The 17,652-nt window shown below is 48.0% G+C and overlaps 1 protein-coding gene across 1 annotated transcript; it reads left to right on the forward strand.

Annotated features, from left to right (window-relative positions):
- Positions 1–4,361: 4,361 nt before the first annotated feature.
- Positions 4,362–16,964, forward strand: CFAP90 (cilia and flagella associated protein 90). Its single transcript, XM_001917404.5, has 3 exons — positions 4,362–4,679; positions 14,488–14,604; positions 16,496–16,964. The coding sequence occupies exons 1-3, from the start codon at positions 4,494–4,496 to the stop codon at positions 16,673–16,675; spliced, it is 483 nt and encodes a 160-aa protein (XP_001917439.2). The 5' UTR covers positions 4,362–4,493; the 3' UTR covers positions 16,676–16,964.
- Positions 16,965–17,652: the final 688 nt, after the last annotated feature.

Below are 17,652 nucleotides of genomic sequence, written 5' to 3' on the forward strand. Positions count from 1 at the left end.
CTAGCCCTGGGGTCAGCTCTCTCTAAGGATCCCTGGTTCCTGCAGGGTGATGCTGCTAGAGTTGTCAGTATCAGGGATTTTTCATTTTGGGCATCATATAAAATGACATTCATTTTTATTTCAAAATCAGTAAGATGAACAAAAATTAAATTTATATTTAGATGTCTTGATTCATGAGTTTGATGCTTAAAGTGACTAGCCATAGGGATTCCATCAATTGAATGAGCCAGCCTAGAGGAAAAACCTGATGACAAGCAGGCTTTCTAAATCTCCTGATAGTATTCAAGCCTTTGTACCCAGGAGGAGGAGTGAGATAAGGTTAAGCCTTGTTTAACCCCATCATGGACCACTGCCCATGCCCAAGATCCAGTGAAGGTGTTTGGAGGATGGGCCCTGGCTCCCCTGTTCCAGGACCACTGTCAGCCAACACTGATGGGGGATTTGGAAACCAGTGCAGCAGGAGCATCATTTCATAACCCTTGAGTTCACGACGCCCTGTAAAAATTTGCTGTATGCACCGACGGGTGGATCTCCTGCTGGCTACTTAGAAATACGTGTCTTTGTGCATCTCTCCCTCTTACTCTGAACCATCAAAAAACCTACCAAATGCAAAGAAATACTTAATCCAAGTGATTTTAAGCTGTTTTAAAGCCTGTGAATTAAAGTCCAATTATGTTGGGCCATTTAAATGTTTACTGTGAAATTTAAAAACAAAATGATTATAAAAACTTGTAAATTTAAAATGGAGATATTAACCTAGTTTTAAAACTTTTTCACTTCCAACAGAAAATTTTTTAAAAAAAGAAGGATGATGTTGTTTTAATGTGTTCACAGGCCATGTTCCTTCCTCTCTCCATCTCATTAACAAAGGTTTACAGGGTGGAGATGGGGAACTCCAGATGGTTTGCATTTCTCAGCTGCATAGCGCGCTGGCTGAGAGGCGCTGGGAAAGCTTCGTGCTTTCTCCAGGCCATGGCCCCATCTCTGAATGGTCTGAGGGGCCCCCAGGGGAAAACCTTTCCCTCAGACCAGCCCCTCCCTTTCCAGATATTTTGTCCACCTTTCAGTAGGAACACCTACTGGCCGTATTATCTGCATCAAGTCATTTAACCTGCCTACATCTCAGTTTTGTCCTCAGGGTTAGAGAGTTCTTCTGAACATAGACAGTCTATGGGTTTACGAGAACTCATGATAAACATAACATATATGCCAGGGAAGATGTGCTGAAGCCCTGCTAACATGACATGCGACACGACAGCTGCCATCTTTGCTTTCTCCTTCTCTGCCTCCAATTAACAGAGTTCTTCCCACCAGGAAGAAGTTCTCTCCAGGCTTCTATCCTGCCCAGATATCAAGAGAAATGGCATAAGTTTCAGCTGCAGTTTGGACTACGCACCTCCTAAGCTCCCATGAACTGTTGACATTCCTTCAGCGGAGGCCGCCCTCCGGTGTGTTTGCTCTCATCTTCCAGAGGGGAGCTGCAGGGAGCAGAGGTCCTGGGAGACGAGCAGGGCAGGCTGCATAAACAGTCATCAGTGCACCCACGGTCAGCCCAGGCCAGACCCGTGCATCATCATCCACCCAATGTCAGCTCCAGGCACCGGCGTGAAGTCCACGGTGATGGAATGGGATTTGGAGGGTGAACAGCCCATAAAACTGGTGGTGTTACTTGAAACTAAGCTGGTCTGATCCCCTGCAGAGTCAACCCACACTCAGTGTGCATTCTTGAGCTATTCACGCCCTTCCTTTGAGAGTAGGGCTTTCATTCCTTTATCCTTCCCTTCCTCTGCCTAGATCTTTACAAGTACAAGTTACAGACACAAGAGACTTAAACAAATCAGACTCTTTGACCTTGAATTCCACTCATGTACCTGGAATACATAATAGGATTATATAGGAAAAGATTTAAAAAAAAAAGAACTAAAACCACTTGATAATTGAAACTAGCAAAGTTCGTCCTACATATTGTTTCCTCACCGGGCAATGACTCACCTCTGGAAAACAGAATCGCACCTCAGGTAGATGCCCCGTGCCTTTTGCTGTCAGCCCCAGGGCTTCTTTGACACCAAGGAAATGAGATGCTGCAGGGGAGCCTGCATAGCACCAGGCAAGGGTCATACAAGGTCCGGAGTGAGCAATCCAGGGGAAACTCTCAACCCAGGAGGGCTGGGAGCAAGCAATAAAAGGCGCCTCCATGTTGATCTTCTGGTGGTGATTCTGAGAGGCGTTCTCCAGTCTCCCCAGAAAGTTCTAGGTATGACTGCACTCCAGTTGCCTTCAGTGGTGACCTTGATAATTCATCCTGATATTGACTTTCCTGCTGCTCTCACTCCTCTGGGCCCGCACTCCTGCTCCCTGGAATTATTTCCCAAATAAAGCAAGAGTACCCAAGTCCTTGTCCCAAACTCACCTTTAGAAGGAACCCAAACTATAGAAACTGTATTTATTTAGTCACCACATTTTGTGGAGTACCTGCCACATGCCAGGCTGGAGCCATCAAAGACAAAAAAGATGTATGTACATAGCCTTGCCCTCCAGAGCTGTCAGTCTAGTGCAGAACAAAATGCCATGTACTGAAATGGAAGCTAACAGATTCATACCCATATAGCTGTGGAAAAGGGTTTTACAATGAAACAATTTCAGTCTCAGTTTTCACAGACTTCTCAAGATAATTGTTGTCAACTACTTTCATTTTCCAAAGTATGATACCAGATCACTTATGCAAGACTTGCAAAGTCTCATGACCTCCTAGGTTCTGTCATTAAAAGAGGTTGGAGAGGTTGAGAGAGGTAACAGATTATGAGGGGTTTTTTTAATTATTATTACTTCGCTGGTGTTTGCATGAGGATCTCTGCCCATGGGGCAAGGATGAGCTATACTTTTCCTTCACTTCGCAAGTTGGAGAGGTGGCGGCATTCTGTCCTCAAGCTTCAAGGACATGTCATCCTCTCGTGTCCCCTCAAGCTTGGGCACATGATGGATTGGTGTCTGAACTTTGTCTGACTCATACTCAACTCATCTGTTCTGCCAGTGGAGCAAAAAGATGGGCTATTAGGGCAATGATGACACATGGAGTTCTCTGGACCTCATGTGGGTCCACGAGAGAGAGTGGTGGCTCAGGGTTGTCTAAGTCCTGCCCACAAGGACTTCCAGGAGACACAAGAAGACCTCAACAGAGAGGTACCACCAGGTGCCTTGGACTGAGAGGCATCTTTGCCACCAGCCTGCATCAAGGAATTGCAGACAAGAAACACCTAGTGAGAGGGATGGGTGAGGGGGGAGGACGCTCTCCTCCACCTGTCTGGTAAGACCTCTCCATCTGGTCCCTGCCTACCTGCCCACCTTCACTCCCGACCAGTTTCCTCCTCTAAATGAGGCTCCACCACCCGCTTTTCTTGCTGCCCCTGGAACACATGAAGACCAGCTCTGCCTCAGGGTCGCCAAAGCTGTTCTTCCCTCTGCTTGGAAGGGCCTCTCTAGCACGTTTTCACAAATCTGGCTCTTCCTTATCATTACCTATCAGCTCCAACATCACCTCCTCACAGAGGCGGGCCTTGTGTGAGCATCCTGGTTCAGGTACTTCCCAAGGCTTTGTCATCTGTTGTCCCCGTCACTTTTTTTATAAGCTTTCATTGAATCATGAATTTCAGTTCAGTGAATTTTTAGCCTCAGTGATGGTTCAGACCTATTGAACTGGCCTTCAGACCAAGTGACAACAAACCACAGTTGCAGAGGCTCCCTAGAGCCCCGCCCAGAGTAGCTGAGTTTTCCCAGTCTGTGTATCATACTTATTTAACTCAGAGAAGCTCTGCACCTGCACAGGCCAACACTACAACAACCAGCCACCTGTGCCCACTGCGCACTTGAACTGTGGTTGGTGCCACCTGTTAAAATGACAATGTTTTGGACATACTGAGTTAAATAAATATTTTATTAATTTTATCTGTGTCTTTTTACTTTTTTCGTGTGGTTACCAGAAAGTTTTAAATTAGGTGTGGCTCCCATCGTGTTCCTACTGGGCGACTCTGCCCCGGACCCTCTTCAAGTTTACTTGTCTTTTTTACGTCTATCACCTGTCTTCGCCAACAGATTGTGAGCTCCCCGCGGACACGGGCTGCTTCGTTCAAGGCTGCACCTCCAGGGGTGGCACACAGAGGTGAGCAGTCATTGAACTGCCCAAGGACCCAGTGGTCTGGGAGTGAACGCACCAACACCGCGTTCAGAAAGATAAGCTGGTTGGAAAGAGCTGATCCCAAAGGCGTCTCCCACCCGGGATCCCCAACTCGGCCACTTTAGTAGGTCGGGCTCCCCTCGTCACACAACGAAGGATAGACCCCAGAGTGGCCCGAAGCGCCAGGAGGGAGGTGAGGAGGGTCGGCCCCGCCCCGCGGCCCAGCCGGCGTCACGCCGCCGCGGTTTCCAGGCGACCGCCGAACGCGGGCGACGCCCGAGAGCCCAGGGTGGACTGGGACTGGGCCCCTCGGCGGGCGCCAATGAGCACAGGGGCCGCGGGGGAGCTGGACGCAGGCAGGATGGAGGACGAAGAGGAGGAGATCACCGCCGCCACGCTGCGGGGCAAGCCCCGGCCGCTGCCCATCTCGGCGCTGTCCGCCTTCAGCTACATCCCGCCGCGGCGCCTGGACCCCAAGGAGCACAGCTACTACTACCGCCAGGGCAAGGTGGGCAGCGCTGCGGAGGGCCGTACGCCCGGGACGGGGGCGGGGGGCGGGGGGCGGGCGCACTGCTAGGAGTGGGGGGCGTGGCTGGGGCGGTGATACAGAGAAAGGGGTGGGGACGGACTTTTACTACCTGGGAGGGGCCGGGGGAAAGGGGATGTGGGCGGGGCTGCACTGCTGGGAGAGAGGGATGAGATCCGTGGTCCGCTCCTGGGGAGGGGCTCTGGGGGCGGGGCTGCAAAGCTGGAGAGGGAGGCTGGGCAGGGGGCCGAAGGTGGGGCGCTGGGGGCGGGGTTATGTTGCCGGGGAGGCGGTCTGCGGGCAGGGCTGCAAGCCCGGGCAGGGCGGGCCGAGGGCGAGCGGACAACGGAGGGAGTGGGTGAGGGCCCGGGGGTTGTCCTGGGACCGCGCTGCAACTGTGGAATGTGGCTCTGGGGGCAGAACGGCATAGCCAGTGAGGGGGCCCAGGGCGAGGCGCACGGCGATAGATTAGGGGCGGCACAGTCACTGGGGGGGAGGAGAGGGGCGAGAGGGGGGAGAGGGCGGGCGAGCGGCCTCCCTCCAGGGCGCCAAACCCCAAAAAGTACGTCTACCAAGACCACCAGAGTAAGGTGGACCTGGCGCCTCCCCAGAGAGGATGGGCGGGGGGAGCCCAACGTGTGGAGGGTTACGCTCAGCCGGGACAGGGGGCTGAGGCAGGCCGTGCGGGGACGGAGTGGGGCGTCTGCCGCAGGCCGGGGGGAGGCGGGAAACAGCCGCTGCCTGGGCCTCGCCGCCGCGCTGACTGTGCCTGAAAGGTCCTGGGCGTAGAAACCCTTCTAGAAGCCTGCCTGCAAGCCAAATACAACCCTGAAGAGCCGCCCGCAGGGAGAACGGGCCTGGGAGAGTCATTGAGTTGTGGCCTGACGCCACCAGGCACGTGCATGTCGTGCCAAAAGCCGGCGGCTCTGCGAAGGCCACCACACATCCAAAGAAAAAAAAGGAAATTCAGAGCTTATTGACGGTCGTCTATTCCCTTCTTCTCGTTTTTCCTAAATGTCTCCAGTGTGACTTGCCAGCTCAGGATGCAGGGGCATCATTATTAAAAGGAACATTGATTAGGGGCGCTCAGCCTGCAGAGATAATGAGTGGCCCAGAGAGGGGTATAGATTAAACAAGTACCTGGGAGGAAGGAGATCTTTCACTTAGGATGCATAAGGTATTCCCACAAAATGCATTGTTCCTTTGCTGCTCCTCACCCACGGTCCGTGGAGTGCAAATGAATCCCCATTCACATCAGGTCAGCACACTTTTGAGTACTTGCCACAGGTGAAATGTAGGAGAAAGTCATGGAGCTGAGCCTTTCAAACAGGCAATAGTTTCTAGTTCATACAACTGTTTTGGGTTGAACTGTGTCCCCCTAAAATTCTTATGTTAGAGTCCTAATCGCCAGCACCTCAGAATGTTTGGAGACAGGGTCTTTACAAACGTGATCAAAGGAAGGTCATCGGGGGGCCCTAATCCAATATGACTGGTGTCCTTGTAAAAGGGGGCAATTTGGACACAGAAACAGACATGCATAAAGGGAAGATTATGTCAGTAGACAGGGAGAAGACTGCTGTCTACAAACCAAGGAGGGAGTCTGGGAACAGATCCTTCCTTCATAGCCCTCAGAAGGAATCAACCCTGCTGACACCTTGATCTCAGACCCCTGGCCACTGGAACTGTGAAACAGTAAATTTTTGTTGTTTCAGCTTTCCAGTCTGGGTACTTTGTTTTGGCAGCCCTAGGAAACCAGCACAGAGACCTCAGCCAGGAGGATCTCTTGTATCTAGAGCCAAGCCATCTCTCTGCTTGGCTTTGAGCAATATGTAAGGACGGGAGGATAGGAGGAAGAAAGGGGACAGGTGCAGCACATCTGTCTTTGCATGCCTGTTTGCTGACTCTCCGAGGCTTGAATATCGTCTGGGTATTAAGACAGAAGGGGGTTTTAGAGCAATGGTTCCCCACCTCATTGCCACCATGGACCTTATACTTTTCCCTCCCATGAGCAATATGTTATGAAACAACATTTATCTGTAAATAATTTTATTTCTTAAGTGAATTTTACAATTTAAGTATAGAAAACTTATTGCCAGTTAATTTTTATGATTCATGTGTCAACTTAGAAAGCAAATCTGCCAGTTATTTTACCCTCAAAATGAGTTTATTTCAGAATAGCCAAAAGAATTGCAATTCAGTATGTGCATGCTACAGCAGGACGTAGGCATATCTGGAGAGACAAAGGAAGGGGCTTGGTTTTATAGAGCAAAATGGGGAGTAGGGAGGAGCTGTTCTAAATGAAAGTCCATTGGAGGAAAGTCACCGTTCTGGATGGCGATGAATTCTCATTGGCTGGACTGTTGGCGGGCAGAGAGAGAAATCTTCCTTCAGTGGTAAAGTAGTTGTGTTTCCTGCGTAGTCATACTTCCTAAGGAGATGCACGCCTCTCTCTCTTCCTGTTTGGCTGATGGATGATGTATGATAGGGGTGAGAGCTCCCCCTAGAGGCCCTCCCGACTGCAATTTAGTTCAGATTTCTTTAATTCATCTCACACATACATAGTATTAACGCACAGCATGAGAGAACCAACCAAAAAGCAAGAAGTCTTGGTGTTTTAAGTTGGTCCGTGCTATTATTATGGAGAGAATATAAATTTTGTCTGGCTTCTTGACATCATGAAAAAATTCATATAACACCATTTTATGTGTATCTTTGAGGGGTCTTGTTAATTACCACTTGAAGCTATTGAGAAATAAGATAAAAGACTAAGCAAATGGGAGCCAAGATATGTATTTATCAGAGATGAAAGCCAGGTTGTAGGAGATTGCTAAGGACTCTGAGCAAATGGATTTCGGGACACTGAAGCTCTGAATCGGGTGGATTTCCCCACCCAGCCACCACCGCTGTGGGCTCTGGAAAAAGCAGAGCAGAACCCCCATCCACACTGGGCCAGGCACTACCACGGGAAAAGAGGCCAAGTTGAGTCTGGCAGGCACCATTTATTCTTCCTGAATTCACCAACCTGATAGGTGGCTCCACATTTCTGGGGCCAATCAACTAAAGGGCAGAAATACACCCAAAGTATGAGGTGACCGCGCCTGGGGGTCCAGACTGGGAAGGAGATCAAGAGAGGGCAAGAGGTGGGCCCCTATAATGCAGGGGTCAGCACATGAAGGGCCCTGGGCCAAATCAGACCTGCCACTTGTTTTAATAAATAAAGTTTTATTAGAACACAGTGACACACCCTTCCTTTAGTATTGTCTATGGCTCTCACAGAGTTAAGTAGTTGCAACAGAGACCATGTGACCTCAAAGCCTAAAACAGTGACTATCTCCCCCTTTGCAGAAAACACTTGCCAACCCCTGCTCTAATGTATTACTGCCCCTGGAAGGTAGGGATGGGCCTTAGAACAAATTAATGCAAAGTAGGTTGATAAGGAAAAAAAAAAATTCAGTGCAGTTTTAATAGCTGGGTTCACAGGCAAATTGAAGTCCTAAGGCCTTTGGTGTCACACAGAAGACAATGATGCAGCAGAAATATTCACACTTAAATACAAGAGCCTTAAAAGCAGCAAGAACAACACAAGGCACTTCAAAGCCCATTTGCAAGTGAGCCACCCAATGGCAATAACACCTTCTGGGGATTATGTGAACTGGTGTTTAGAAGCTGCAGGACTCCAGAAGGTGATTCTCTGACCTCGTGATCATTTGGACTAAAGAGAGGGAACTCTGTATCATAGGTTTGCTGGGACTCAGCTGCCCCTAAGTTCACTGTAAATAATGCCAGGCTCCACTCAAAGCTGAAGAGAAACAATGCAGAATTAGCTCTTCAGTCAGTTACTGTGGGGCACACTTAGTGACTCGTTAGTTAGTAGCTCAGGCCGAGGAGTCCTGGGTAGAATATTGGCTCCGTGTTTACCAGCTGTGTGGATTGCCCAAGTCACAAACATGTCATCTCACTTCACCCGTCTGTGAAACAGGAATCAAACAGTTCCAACTGCATGGAGCTCTTACAGGCATTAATTTAATTAATGGGTATAAAGTGGCACATAGTAAGCCTAATGTAGGAGCCATTGTTATGTGCTTTTGTTAGTGAGTATTAGCGTTTCCTTTCAGTGAAGGTTGGGTCCCAGCAGCCATTCTGTTATATCCCCCACTCTCATTCATGCGCATGGAGATGAACACAGGTGAAGCAGGTAATCTGAGTGTCAATCTGGTGGCTTTGAATCCTCTAAGGCCTCTACCCCGAGGGAGCCCAAAGTTAAGTCTCTCGAGGCAACACACTTACTTAAAGCCCCAGTAATGCCCTAGTTTTTAAGAGAAATTTGTCATCTAAAGCCACCAGCTAAAATGCAATCAACTGCTGACCTGCTCCCTAAGGAGATAAGCCGCGTGGACTTTCCCTATAAAATATTGTTCCAGTGGCAGCAAAGCAAATTCCATTCAATGGTGTTTTTAAAGTACTTTTTTCTACTTCCGTCTTGTGCAACATTTCTGCTACTTCAGTGGCAAAGCTGAGTCAAAGGAGAATGCTCTTCTATGAGGGTTTTGATTAAATTTCTCAAAGTCTAAGTGTTATATTTAAAAAATTCCTAGGCCATGAAATATATGGTGGGAGTATTTGTACCACAGAGATGAGCAAATGCTACATATCAGGTCTTTTTTTCTCCAGAGAGCCAGTTGGTAAACATAATCCTACCACTGGGCTTAAGCATCTAAACATATCAAAATGAAGGCTGTCTTTTTCACATGAAGCCCTACACGTGTGTTTCTCATGGGCGGCTCTTCTTAATGCAATGACTTGGGAAACCAGGCTCCTTCTTTTTAGTGGCTCCACTATTGCCAGGACCTGGGGATCTTTGGGACCTTGCAGTGCTCTACTGGATCCTTTGCATTTCCTAGGCAATGAGCAAGGGGAGAGCATGAGAGTTTTTCATGGACCAGGACTAGAAGGTAGCGTCCTCTGGTCTCACCCACATTCCTTTACAGAGCTGGTCACCTGGCCCCAGCCTAACTGTGATGGAATCTGGTGGTCCAGTCTTCTCTTTGTTCTGGAAGCGGAAATGTGACTGTTGAGCACATGGTATTACCCCTGCCCAATTACTATGGAAAAATGTATTAACTTCCTTTCTCTCGTTTCTTTCTCCTCGCAGAACTTACCTGGTTTGAAGTTACAATGGAGAGTGCATTTATACTTAAAATGGTCTGAAAGGGAGGAGAAAAGAAAGAACTAGGGTCTCAGTTTGCTCAAAATCTTACCCCAGTTATTTGTGGGAGAGTGTGGGTAACTTCTGGGAGGAGGAAGCTTCCAAGGCTGGGAGGAGGCACTGCGCATAATCAAACCCCACAACCCCAGAGACAGTCCTTGGAGAGCGGAGGTGGTGGGCCAGGAGTTCCTCCTCATTCTTCTGCTTGCCCTGGTCTTGATAAGCTAGGTTATTTATGCTGCAGTAACAAACAACCCGTCTCAGTGGCCTAAAACAAGCCTTATTTCACATGCTAAATGTCCAGCAGGTGTGGCTCTGCCCAGTACAGTCACTCACCAACCACCATGAAAACCTCTAACATCTCAATATGAAGCTTCAGGAGTCCCCAGGCACTGGCTCTTAAATGCTTTTGACTAAGGAGTCACATGTCATCTCTACTCATAGTTCATTGGTTAGAACTGGTCACATGGCTTCACTGACCTAAAGGAGCAGGGACGATTAATCGTCTGTGTAGTCAGGAGTAGAGGAGAGTTGAATATTGGTGATGTCTACCAATTCAGTCTACCTGGGGCAGAGTGCTCCAAGGTTGGGTCTCTGGCCCGCTGCAATAACTTTGTTTTATCTCCAATCTTACTTTCCGTTGTTCAAAAGATGGCTACTTCTCCTTACCAAATGTATTTACTAGGGCTGCTGTAATAACAAAGTACCACAGACTGGGCGGCTTAAATGACAGAAGTTTATTGTCTCTCAGTTCTGGAAGCTGGAAGTCAAGATCAAGGTGTCAGCAGGGTTGATTCCTTCTGAGGGCTGTGAGGAACGATCTGTTCCAGGCCTCTCTCTTGGACTTTTAGATGACCTCTTCTCCCTGTGTCTCTTCACAACGTCTTTGCTCTCTGCATATCTGTGTCCAAACTTTTTATAAGGACAGCAGTCTTAGTGGATTAGGGGCCCACTCTACCCCAGTGTGACCTCATCTTAACTAATTACATCTTCAATGACCTTATTTCTAAATCAGGTCACCTTCTGAGGGCCTAGGGGTTAGGACTTCCACATAGGAATTTTTGGAGGATGCAGTTCAACTCCTAACACCCAGGGGGGCTACCTGCTAGTGACTCTAGCCATAGCAGTACAGTCCCTCCTGTCTTCAGTTGCGTCCACTTCCTACCCACAGCCCAGACAGGAGCTGGTTCTTCCTTCTTTGGTGCCCCTGAACTTTATGCGTACCTCTGTTACTCCATTTGGATTATGTTGTGGTGTTTAATTAATGGGTTTATTTCCAATCTCAGTCTGTTTTCTCCTTTAAGGTAGGGACTCTCTATTTTTGTCCCAGAGCCTGGCAGAGTACCTCGCACAATCGTAGACCTACTGTGTGTTGGAGGTTGAAAACTGAAGGCTTGCACTCCACTTACAGCATCAGCCCAGGGCTACAGACTGGGGTGATTTTTCAGTGTTAGGAGTCGGGGGGTCATAATGGGGGAAAATGATGGCAGGTGATCAGGCACCACAACCAGAATAAGACCACAGCCCATTTTAACAGTACTCAAAACACAAAGGGACAAAGGGAGATCATGCCAGAAAAAATAAATGGGCTCAGTTTTGCTTTGTTTTTTAAGATCCACGTCATGTGTGAAATAATGGAATCCCTTGAGAGATTTTAATAGCAAAACACCAGTAAACCCAGAAGCTCTGTTCTGTGATGGTGTCTGAATCCAGATGGGCTTTTATCAATGGAATTTTGCTTCAAACCATAAAGGAATGAAGGACAAAATGAAAGATGAAAGAATAATAATTAAAATTCAGGAAAAGACAGATTTTCAGCTTAATGAGGTATTAGAAATGGACAGTCACGTTTGCTGAGAGGCTGTCTGCTTGGCATTAATTTTTTTTTTCTTTTTTTTCCTTATTTTTCAATGATAGAAAAATTTGTTTTTAGTCTGGAAAGCTCTGCATATGCAAAATCCCCACAAAGGAGAGAGAGAGATTCTGATCACACCCATCAGCAGAGAGATTCCTAATAAAGACTGTTCTAAGATACAGTAGTAGGCTCTTGGTAGCTAATCCTCAGGGTGGGAGGGAGGCTTTGCTACTTATAGGTGTCCCTTTTGTAGAGTATTTTAGGAGAACTGATTAGAATGAGAAGAAATAGGAATTATTTTGTAAAGCTGCATATCATGGTGGGTTTTCCACTGTAGGAAACAAAATGAAGTCACATTTCCTTTCTCATTTTCCACATTGCCTTCTCCTCCTGTTGAGTCCATTCTTCCCTCTTCAGTCTTTCTCCCAGGACAGGTCCAGGAACCCCAGTGGGCTTACTGGGTTCAGAAGGGTCAGGCATAAATAGACGCCTGCAGAAGACAGCACAAGATGGCAGTTCCTGGAGGATCCCTGTGTCCCCTGCTGTTGGGGCTGCCCCCTTCTAGGGATGCTGCCCCTCAGTCCTGGGCATGGCTGGTCACCTGCAGGGAGTGCCGTGGGAACTTAGGCTGGCATCCAGTCACCCCCTTTGGCCCAGGGTTCTCAGGATGCAGAAGAGGGCGCCTCCCGCCATGGGTGCAGCTCCCACCCCAGTGCTCAGTCCTAGGGACCAGATCTTTCTGCTGCACACTGCAGCTGTTCTCCTGAAACACACCCATTTCACAGGGTCAGCCGGGCCAGGAGGGATCCAAGCGACAAGTGGACATCTAGATTATGACCAAGAGCCCAACTTAAATTGCTGTGTGTAAGTGGGAGTGGTGTGGTGGCAATGGGGTCTGTTTGCGTCTGCCTGCTGGCCTCAGCCAGGCCTGGCCAGCAGCTCTGAACCCCAAGGGGAAGGGTCTGTATTGCGTAGCTCCCTCCCAGAAGGCCAGTGTGCTTCTTTGGAGAATTTGTCCCCCACCAACCCTGCAGAGTGAGCTTCCGTTGCGTCACTGCAGGGCCCTCTGGCCTGGTGGCTTACCCAAAAAGGTTTGCTGTAAGGTTTCTAACCTCTCCAGGTTGGAGGCAAACACCCCACCCATTCAGTGAGCTTCTGCTTCAGCGGACATCCTAGCTTATGTATGTAAAATGTGTTGAGATTTCTCCGTCATTTCCTAAAGTGTGTTTTTTCTTGTTTTAATTTTATTTGATAAGCAGCTGTCTGCATTTTATATAGTCAAAGTGATTGACATTTTCTTTGTGACATTTCCCCCATTGCCTTCATGGGTGGGAAGTCCCTAATGGGTTTTCTTTTCACTGATTTCTCTAATTCATCCAGAATTTACTTTTGTCCATAATGCGATGTGAGGACCCAAGTTTACATTCTTCCCAAACTTAGCCAATTTTCGCGCCACCAAAGGCTGTGCAATGTACTCCCTCTCCATTGATTTGGGCTTTTTGCTTTTAATCCTATAAGTATGTGAGCTATACTGTAGGTTGCCTTCAGGAAGGGTGAGGGCTGGAGATGGCCAGAGCGAAGTGTGAACAGACCCAGAAGTTGAGTGCATAAGAGAGTATGGAGAAGAAGCTTGTCTGTGGTGACCTCATTAATGGCCATCAGGGCATAGACGTGGACGCCATGGCTGCTGCCTGCAAGTTGCTCGGAGCGACCTAGGCAAATAGAGATTTCAGCAGCCACTGAATATGGCTTAAGCATGTTGCCACTGGGATTCTTGGAAACCTTAAAAGTCATGATTCTAAAAGACCATCTTGTTTTCCTTACTGGATGGTTAATTGTGCCAGGACAGGACCCACGTCTGAGTTGTCTTCGAAAACATCCCCAGCAGGAGCTGCGTGTCTTGCACAGGACGGATGACCTGTGAACAGTTTGTCAAGGCTGGGATGAAGCTACCTCACACCCTAGTCATCCCCGTTGCTACCAGCACCTCTGAGTTCCCACAGTCAGTGTGAATGGGCAGTACTGTTTTCTAAGAGACGATGCCCACATCGTGCATCCTTTTCACTGTTTACCTTCTGCCTCTGTGTCGTGCAGTCAGAGGACATCATTCCAGCATCACTAGCCAGAAAAAAGAAAAATACCAAAAAACCAAAAAACAAGCACAGGTTACAGACCCGGTGCTCCCAAATCCCAGAGAGACGGCGTGTCTGGGTCTGCTGCTGGGAGGACTCCAGGCTGCTGGCCTTTGGCTGGAGGAACAGAAACGACCCGCCTGACTTATGAGGTGAAGATTAATGATCAGCTAACACGTGGATTTCTTTTCCTTTTACTAGATACCAAATAAATAAGACTGGTTTATTTTTGTATTAAGAAAAAGTTGGGATGAAAAAATGGAGATATTACAGAAGATAAGTCTGTCAACAGGATCATTGTCTAATATATCAGAGCTGTGTGTTTTATATATGTTTGATACATATGTCTATTTTATATGTTTGATATACATATGTATACACATATATGTAATATATACATATATATGTTCTTATATATGTGAATTACAGGATTGTTATAGCTGCCACATCTGATTAAAGAAAATATTTTTGTCTCTCTAGAGGGGGCTTTCATAGCCCACCTATTGGCTAGCAACAAGGAATGTTGCTCCCTGGAGGAGGCCTCGATGGCTCAGCCTTTGAATAAACCCATGGCTTTCTTTTGCTTTTTATTCCCAGACAGGAATCATTTCCCTCTATGACTGTGTTTTTAAGAAGAACCCGGGTTATAACCAGAAATTGCACCGAGATGACAGAGAACATGCAAAAAGCCTGGGACTTCATATTAACGAGGAGGTAATATTCAGACAGGCTATTAACAAGGTGTTAAGAGATTAACTGTGTATATCTATTTAATATTGTGTTCAGTCTGCTGCATGTAACTCTCCTGTATGTGGCTCTCCTCTGTCTTACTGTGCCAGGAAGCTAAGACTCAGCCACTATTATAGCTCAATCTGTTCTGTCATGTTACTGTGTATTAATTGTTATGACTCTGTTGTTTAATTCTATAGAATTTAAGAATTTAATGAGAGCAAAACTAAGAAGTCCTTTTCAACAGATGAAATAGGTCTTTGCTGGACCTCTGAATTTCTGGCTGTCACAGTTCTCCTGGGGACATTAGCCTTCCAGGGATGAAACCACACATGCAAGCATTTTATCTCCCAAGTTTTGGTATCAGGGCACTATGACCACCACATATAGCACAGTTCTTTTATCTTTCCATGGTTTTCTGAAAAGGAGGGCTTCGCTTGTAGTCAGCTGTGCAAGTGGTGACCAACAGAAGGAAAAAACTCATAGGGTGAGGAGGTCAGGATCACAGCAGGGCACCGGTGTGAGGAGGCTGTGTACCCCCTTAGCGTGGTCGGCCCCTCTACCTGCTGGGCTAGACCCTGCTGCTGCCTTTCCACACTCGGACATTGTCTTCACAAAGTCTGATCCAAGGACAGCATGTTTATTAAAAGTCAGGTGCTGAATAAATATCATAATCTTTTATACAACACACAGAAATCAGAAAGTAAAAGTTTCTGGTAGGCTTTCTTTCTGGATCATTGGGTTTTGGCCTGTGGCTGTCACATGTCACATGCCATCATGTCACTTTCAATGAAACTTTTTATTTTGATGTGAAATTAAGTGAAGGAGGTACTATGAGATATTACCATTTAAGTCACAGACATTACAATTGTTTTCTATCATTTATGTTATGTTAATTCATTCAGAGTTGGTATGAAGTTAGTGCTTTTCTCTCATAAGAACATGCCTAGTGTTACTCATATCCAGTTGTAGCTTTTTTTTTGTCCTGAGGAAGGTTGGACCTGAGCTAACATCTGTACCAATCTTCCTCTATTTTGCATGTGGGTTGCCACCACAGCATGGCCGCCAATGAGTGGCATAGGTCCATGCCCAGGAACTGAACCTGGGCTGCTGATGTGGAGTACACTGAACTTACCCATTAGGCCATGGGGCTGGCCCCCAGCTGTAGTTTTTGAGCGCCTCCCGTGTACTACTGAGCATAAAGGGAGTAAGATAAAAGTCCCTGTCCTCTTAGAGCTGGCATTCCTATGAGGAAATGGAAAAACAAAAGCCAAATAAATAATGAACTGAATTCCAGGTAGTGATAAGTGGTATGCAGAGAAATAAACCCTTTTAAGGGGATAGGGAACATGAAAGAGATGAGGGGGGCTGGGGAGATGAGGAGGGGCTGGGGAGATGAAGTGGGGGCTGGGAGATGAAGAGGGGGGCGGAGGGGCTGGGAAGATGAAGTAGGGGGCAGGGAGGGAGCTGCGAAGATGAGAGTGGGGCCAAGGAGATGTGTATTTGGGCAAAGAAAGAAGGCAGGAAGGAAGGTAGGCAGGCAGAAGAAGGGTAGGGAGAAGGGAGGGGAGGGAGGAAGAACCTGTACCTGAAGTCAGAGGATACCTGGCACCCAGTGCATGACCTTGCCTGTCTTCTGAAGGGTCTGAGGACACTGGAGGCTCTGAGCAGATGGGTCAGGGTCTGACGTAGTTTAAGGGGTCCCCTTGGGATCAGTGTGGAGTAGCCCCCAAGAAGCCCTGGTGGGGGCAGGACACAGGTGTGCAGGTGATGCAGGCAAAAACAGCTTCCTGGACATTGGCCGATGGAGGGGTCAGCCATGCTGACAAGGCGGGCGTGTGCCAACCTAAGTGTCCTAATGTGTCACCCTCCACAGGAGCAGGAGAGGCCAGTGGGACTGCTGACGTCTTCTGTCTACGGGAAGCGCATACAGCAGCCCGTGGAGCCTCTGAACCGGGACCATGGCCGCGCCAACCATGTGAAGGCTGACTTCTACCGGAAGAACGACATCCCCAGCATCAAGGCACCTGGCTTTGGGCACATTTCTCCAGCCTGATGCCTTCCCTGTGGCCTGAAGGGCCCATGGGCAAGTGAGGCTGCCTTATTTTCCCCTTCACAGACATCTCGGAGCTGGCCTGATGCTTCTGTGGCACCTTGACAGTGGGAAGGACGGGCCCAGAAGCCGCTTGCCCTCCCACTGCCTTGGTGAAGAAACTGGCCAAACACCTTTAAGACTTAGGATGAACATCTAGTGTGATGGTTTTCACGTGAACTGATTTCAGATGAGATGATGCTGAATACTGATGCATTGGGAGCACCCAAATACAATGAAAACTTTGTTCTCACTTGACAATGGTTGGGTTGAGTTTGTTCTCACTTGACAGTGGTTGGGTTGATTTTCCGTCACTGCCTCTGCACGTTTGCAAGACTTTTTGGGGGAGGCACTCAAGGGAGTGGTGAGCAGTTACTTTTCTTAACAGTTATGGAAACTGCTACTGCCTGATATTGTTTGTACCATGGAGTCGATTCTGACTCCCAGTGACCCTGTGGACAGCAGGGTAAACCCTGCCCGTCTTTTTGCGCCATCCTCTCCCCTTCCGGTGCTGTATCAGACAATGCTCTGCCCCGTCCAGCACCTCCTGTTAGTACAAACAGCTCTTCCATTTTCCTTTCTCCTGGAGGAGAGCTCACGAAATTGCCTTTTGGCACGATTAAACTCTAGATACTACAACATTTTTCCCCCCAGAGGCCTGAGCTGCGAACAGTAGAATTTTGTGCAATTGAGCACAAAAGCCCTAGTAAGGATAGGTGGCCTCGGTGGCCAGCAATGCTGCTGTCACTCCTCAGGGGAGGAGCCACAGGTCATGGGAAGAGATTGGACTTTGGCGCTGAACTGACTTGGGTAAAATCTGGCTCCTCATTTTCTGGCTGCATGTGCAGGTGTAGGCAAATCATCTCACCTGTTGAAGCCCACGTTTCCTCATCTATTTTTTATTTTTCCCCGAGGAAGATTAGCCCTGAGCTAACTGCTGG

This window comes from Equus caballus, chromosome 21 (assembly GCF_041296265.1).
Source record: "Equus caballus isolate H_3958 breed thoroughbred chromosome 21, TB-T2T, whole genome shotgun sequence".
In the NCBI taxonomy this organism is placed as follows: domain Eukaryota; kingdom Metazoa; phylum Chordata; class Mammalia; order Perissodactyla; family Equidae; genus Equus; species Equus caballus.

Bases quoted from the DNA above. Each gene is read 5' to 3' on its own strand.
- CFAP90 (XM_001917404.5), top strand. From the start codon at position 4,494: ATGAGCACAGGGGCCGCGGGGGAGCTGGACGCAGGCAGGATGGAGGAC. The intron at 4,680-14,487 runs GTGGGCAGCGCT...TTTTATTCCCAG, and splicing joins ACTACTACCGCCAGGGCAAG to ACAGGAATCATTTCCCTCTA. The intron at 14,605-16,495 runs GTAATATTCAGA...CACCCTCCACAG, and splicing joins GACTTCATATTAACGAGGAG to GAGCAGGAGAGGCCAGTGGG.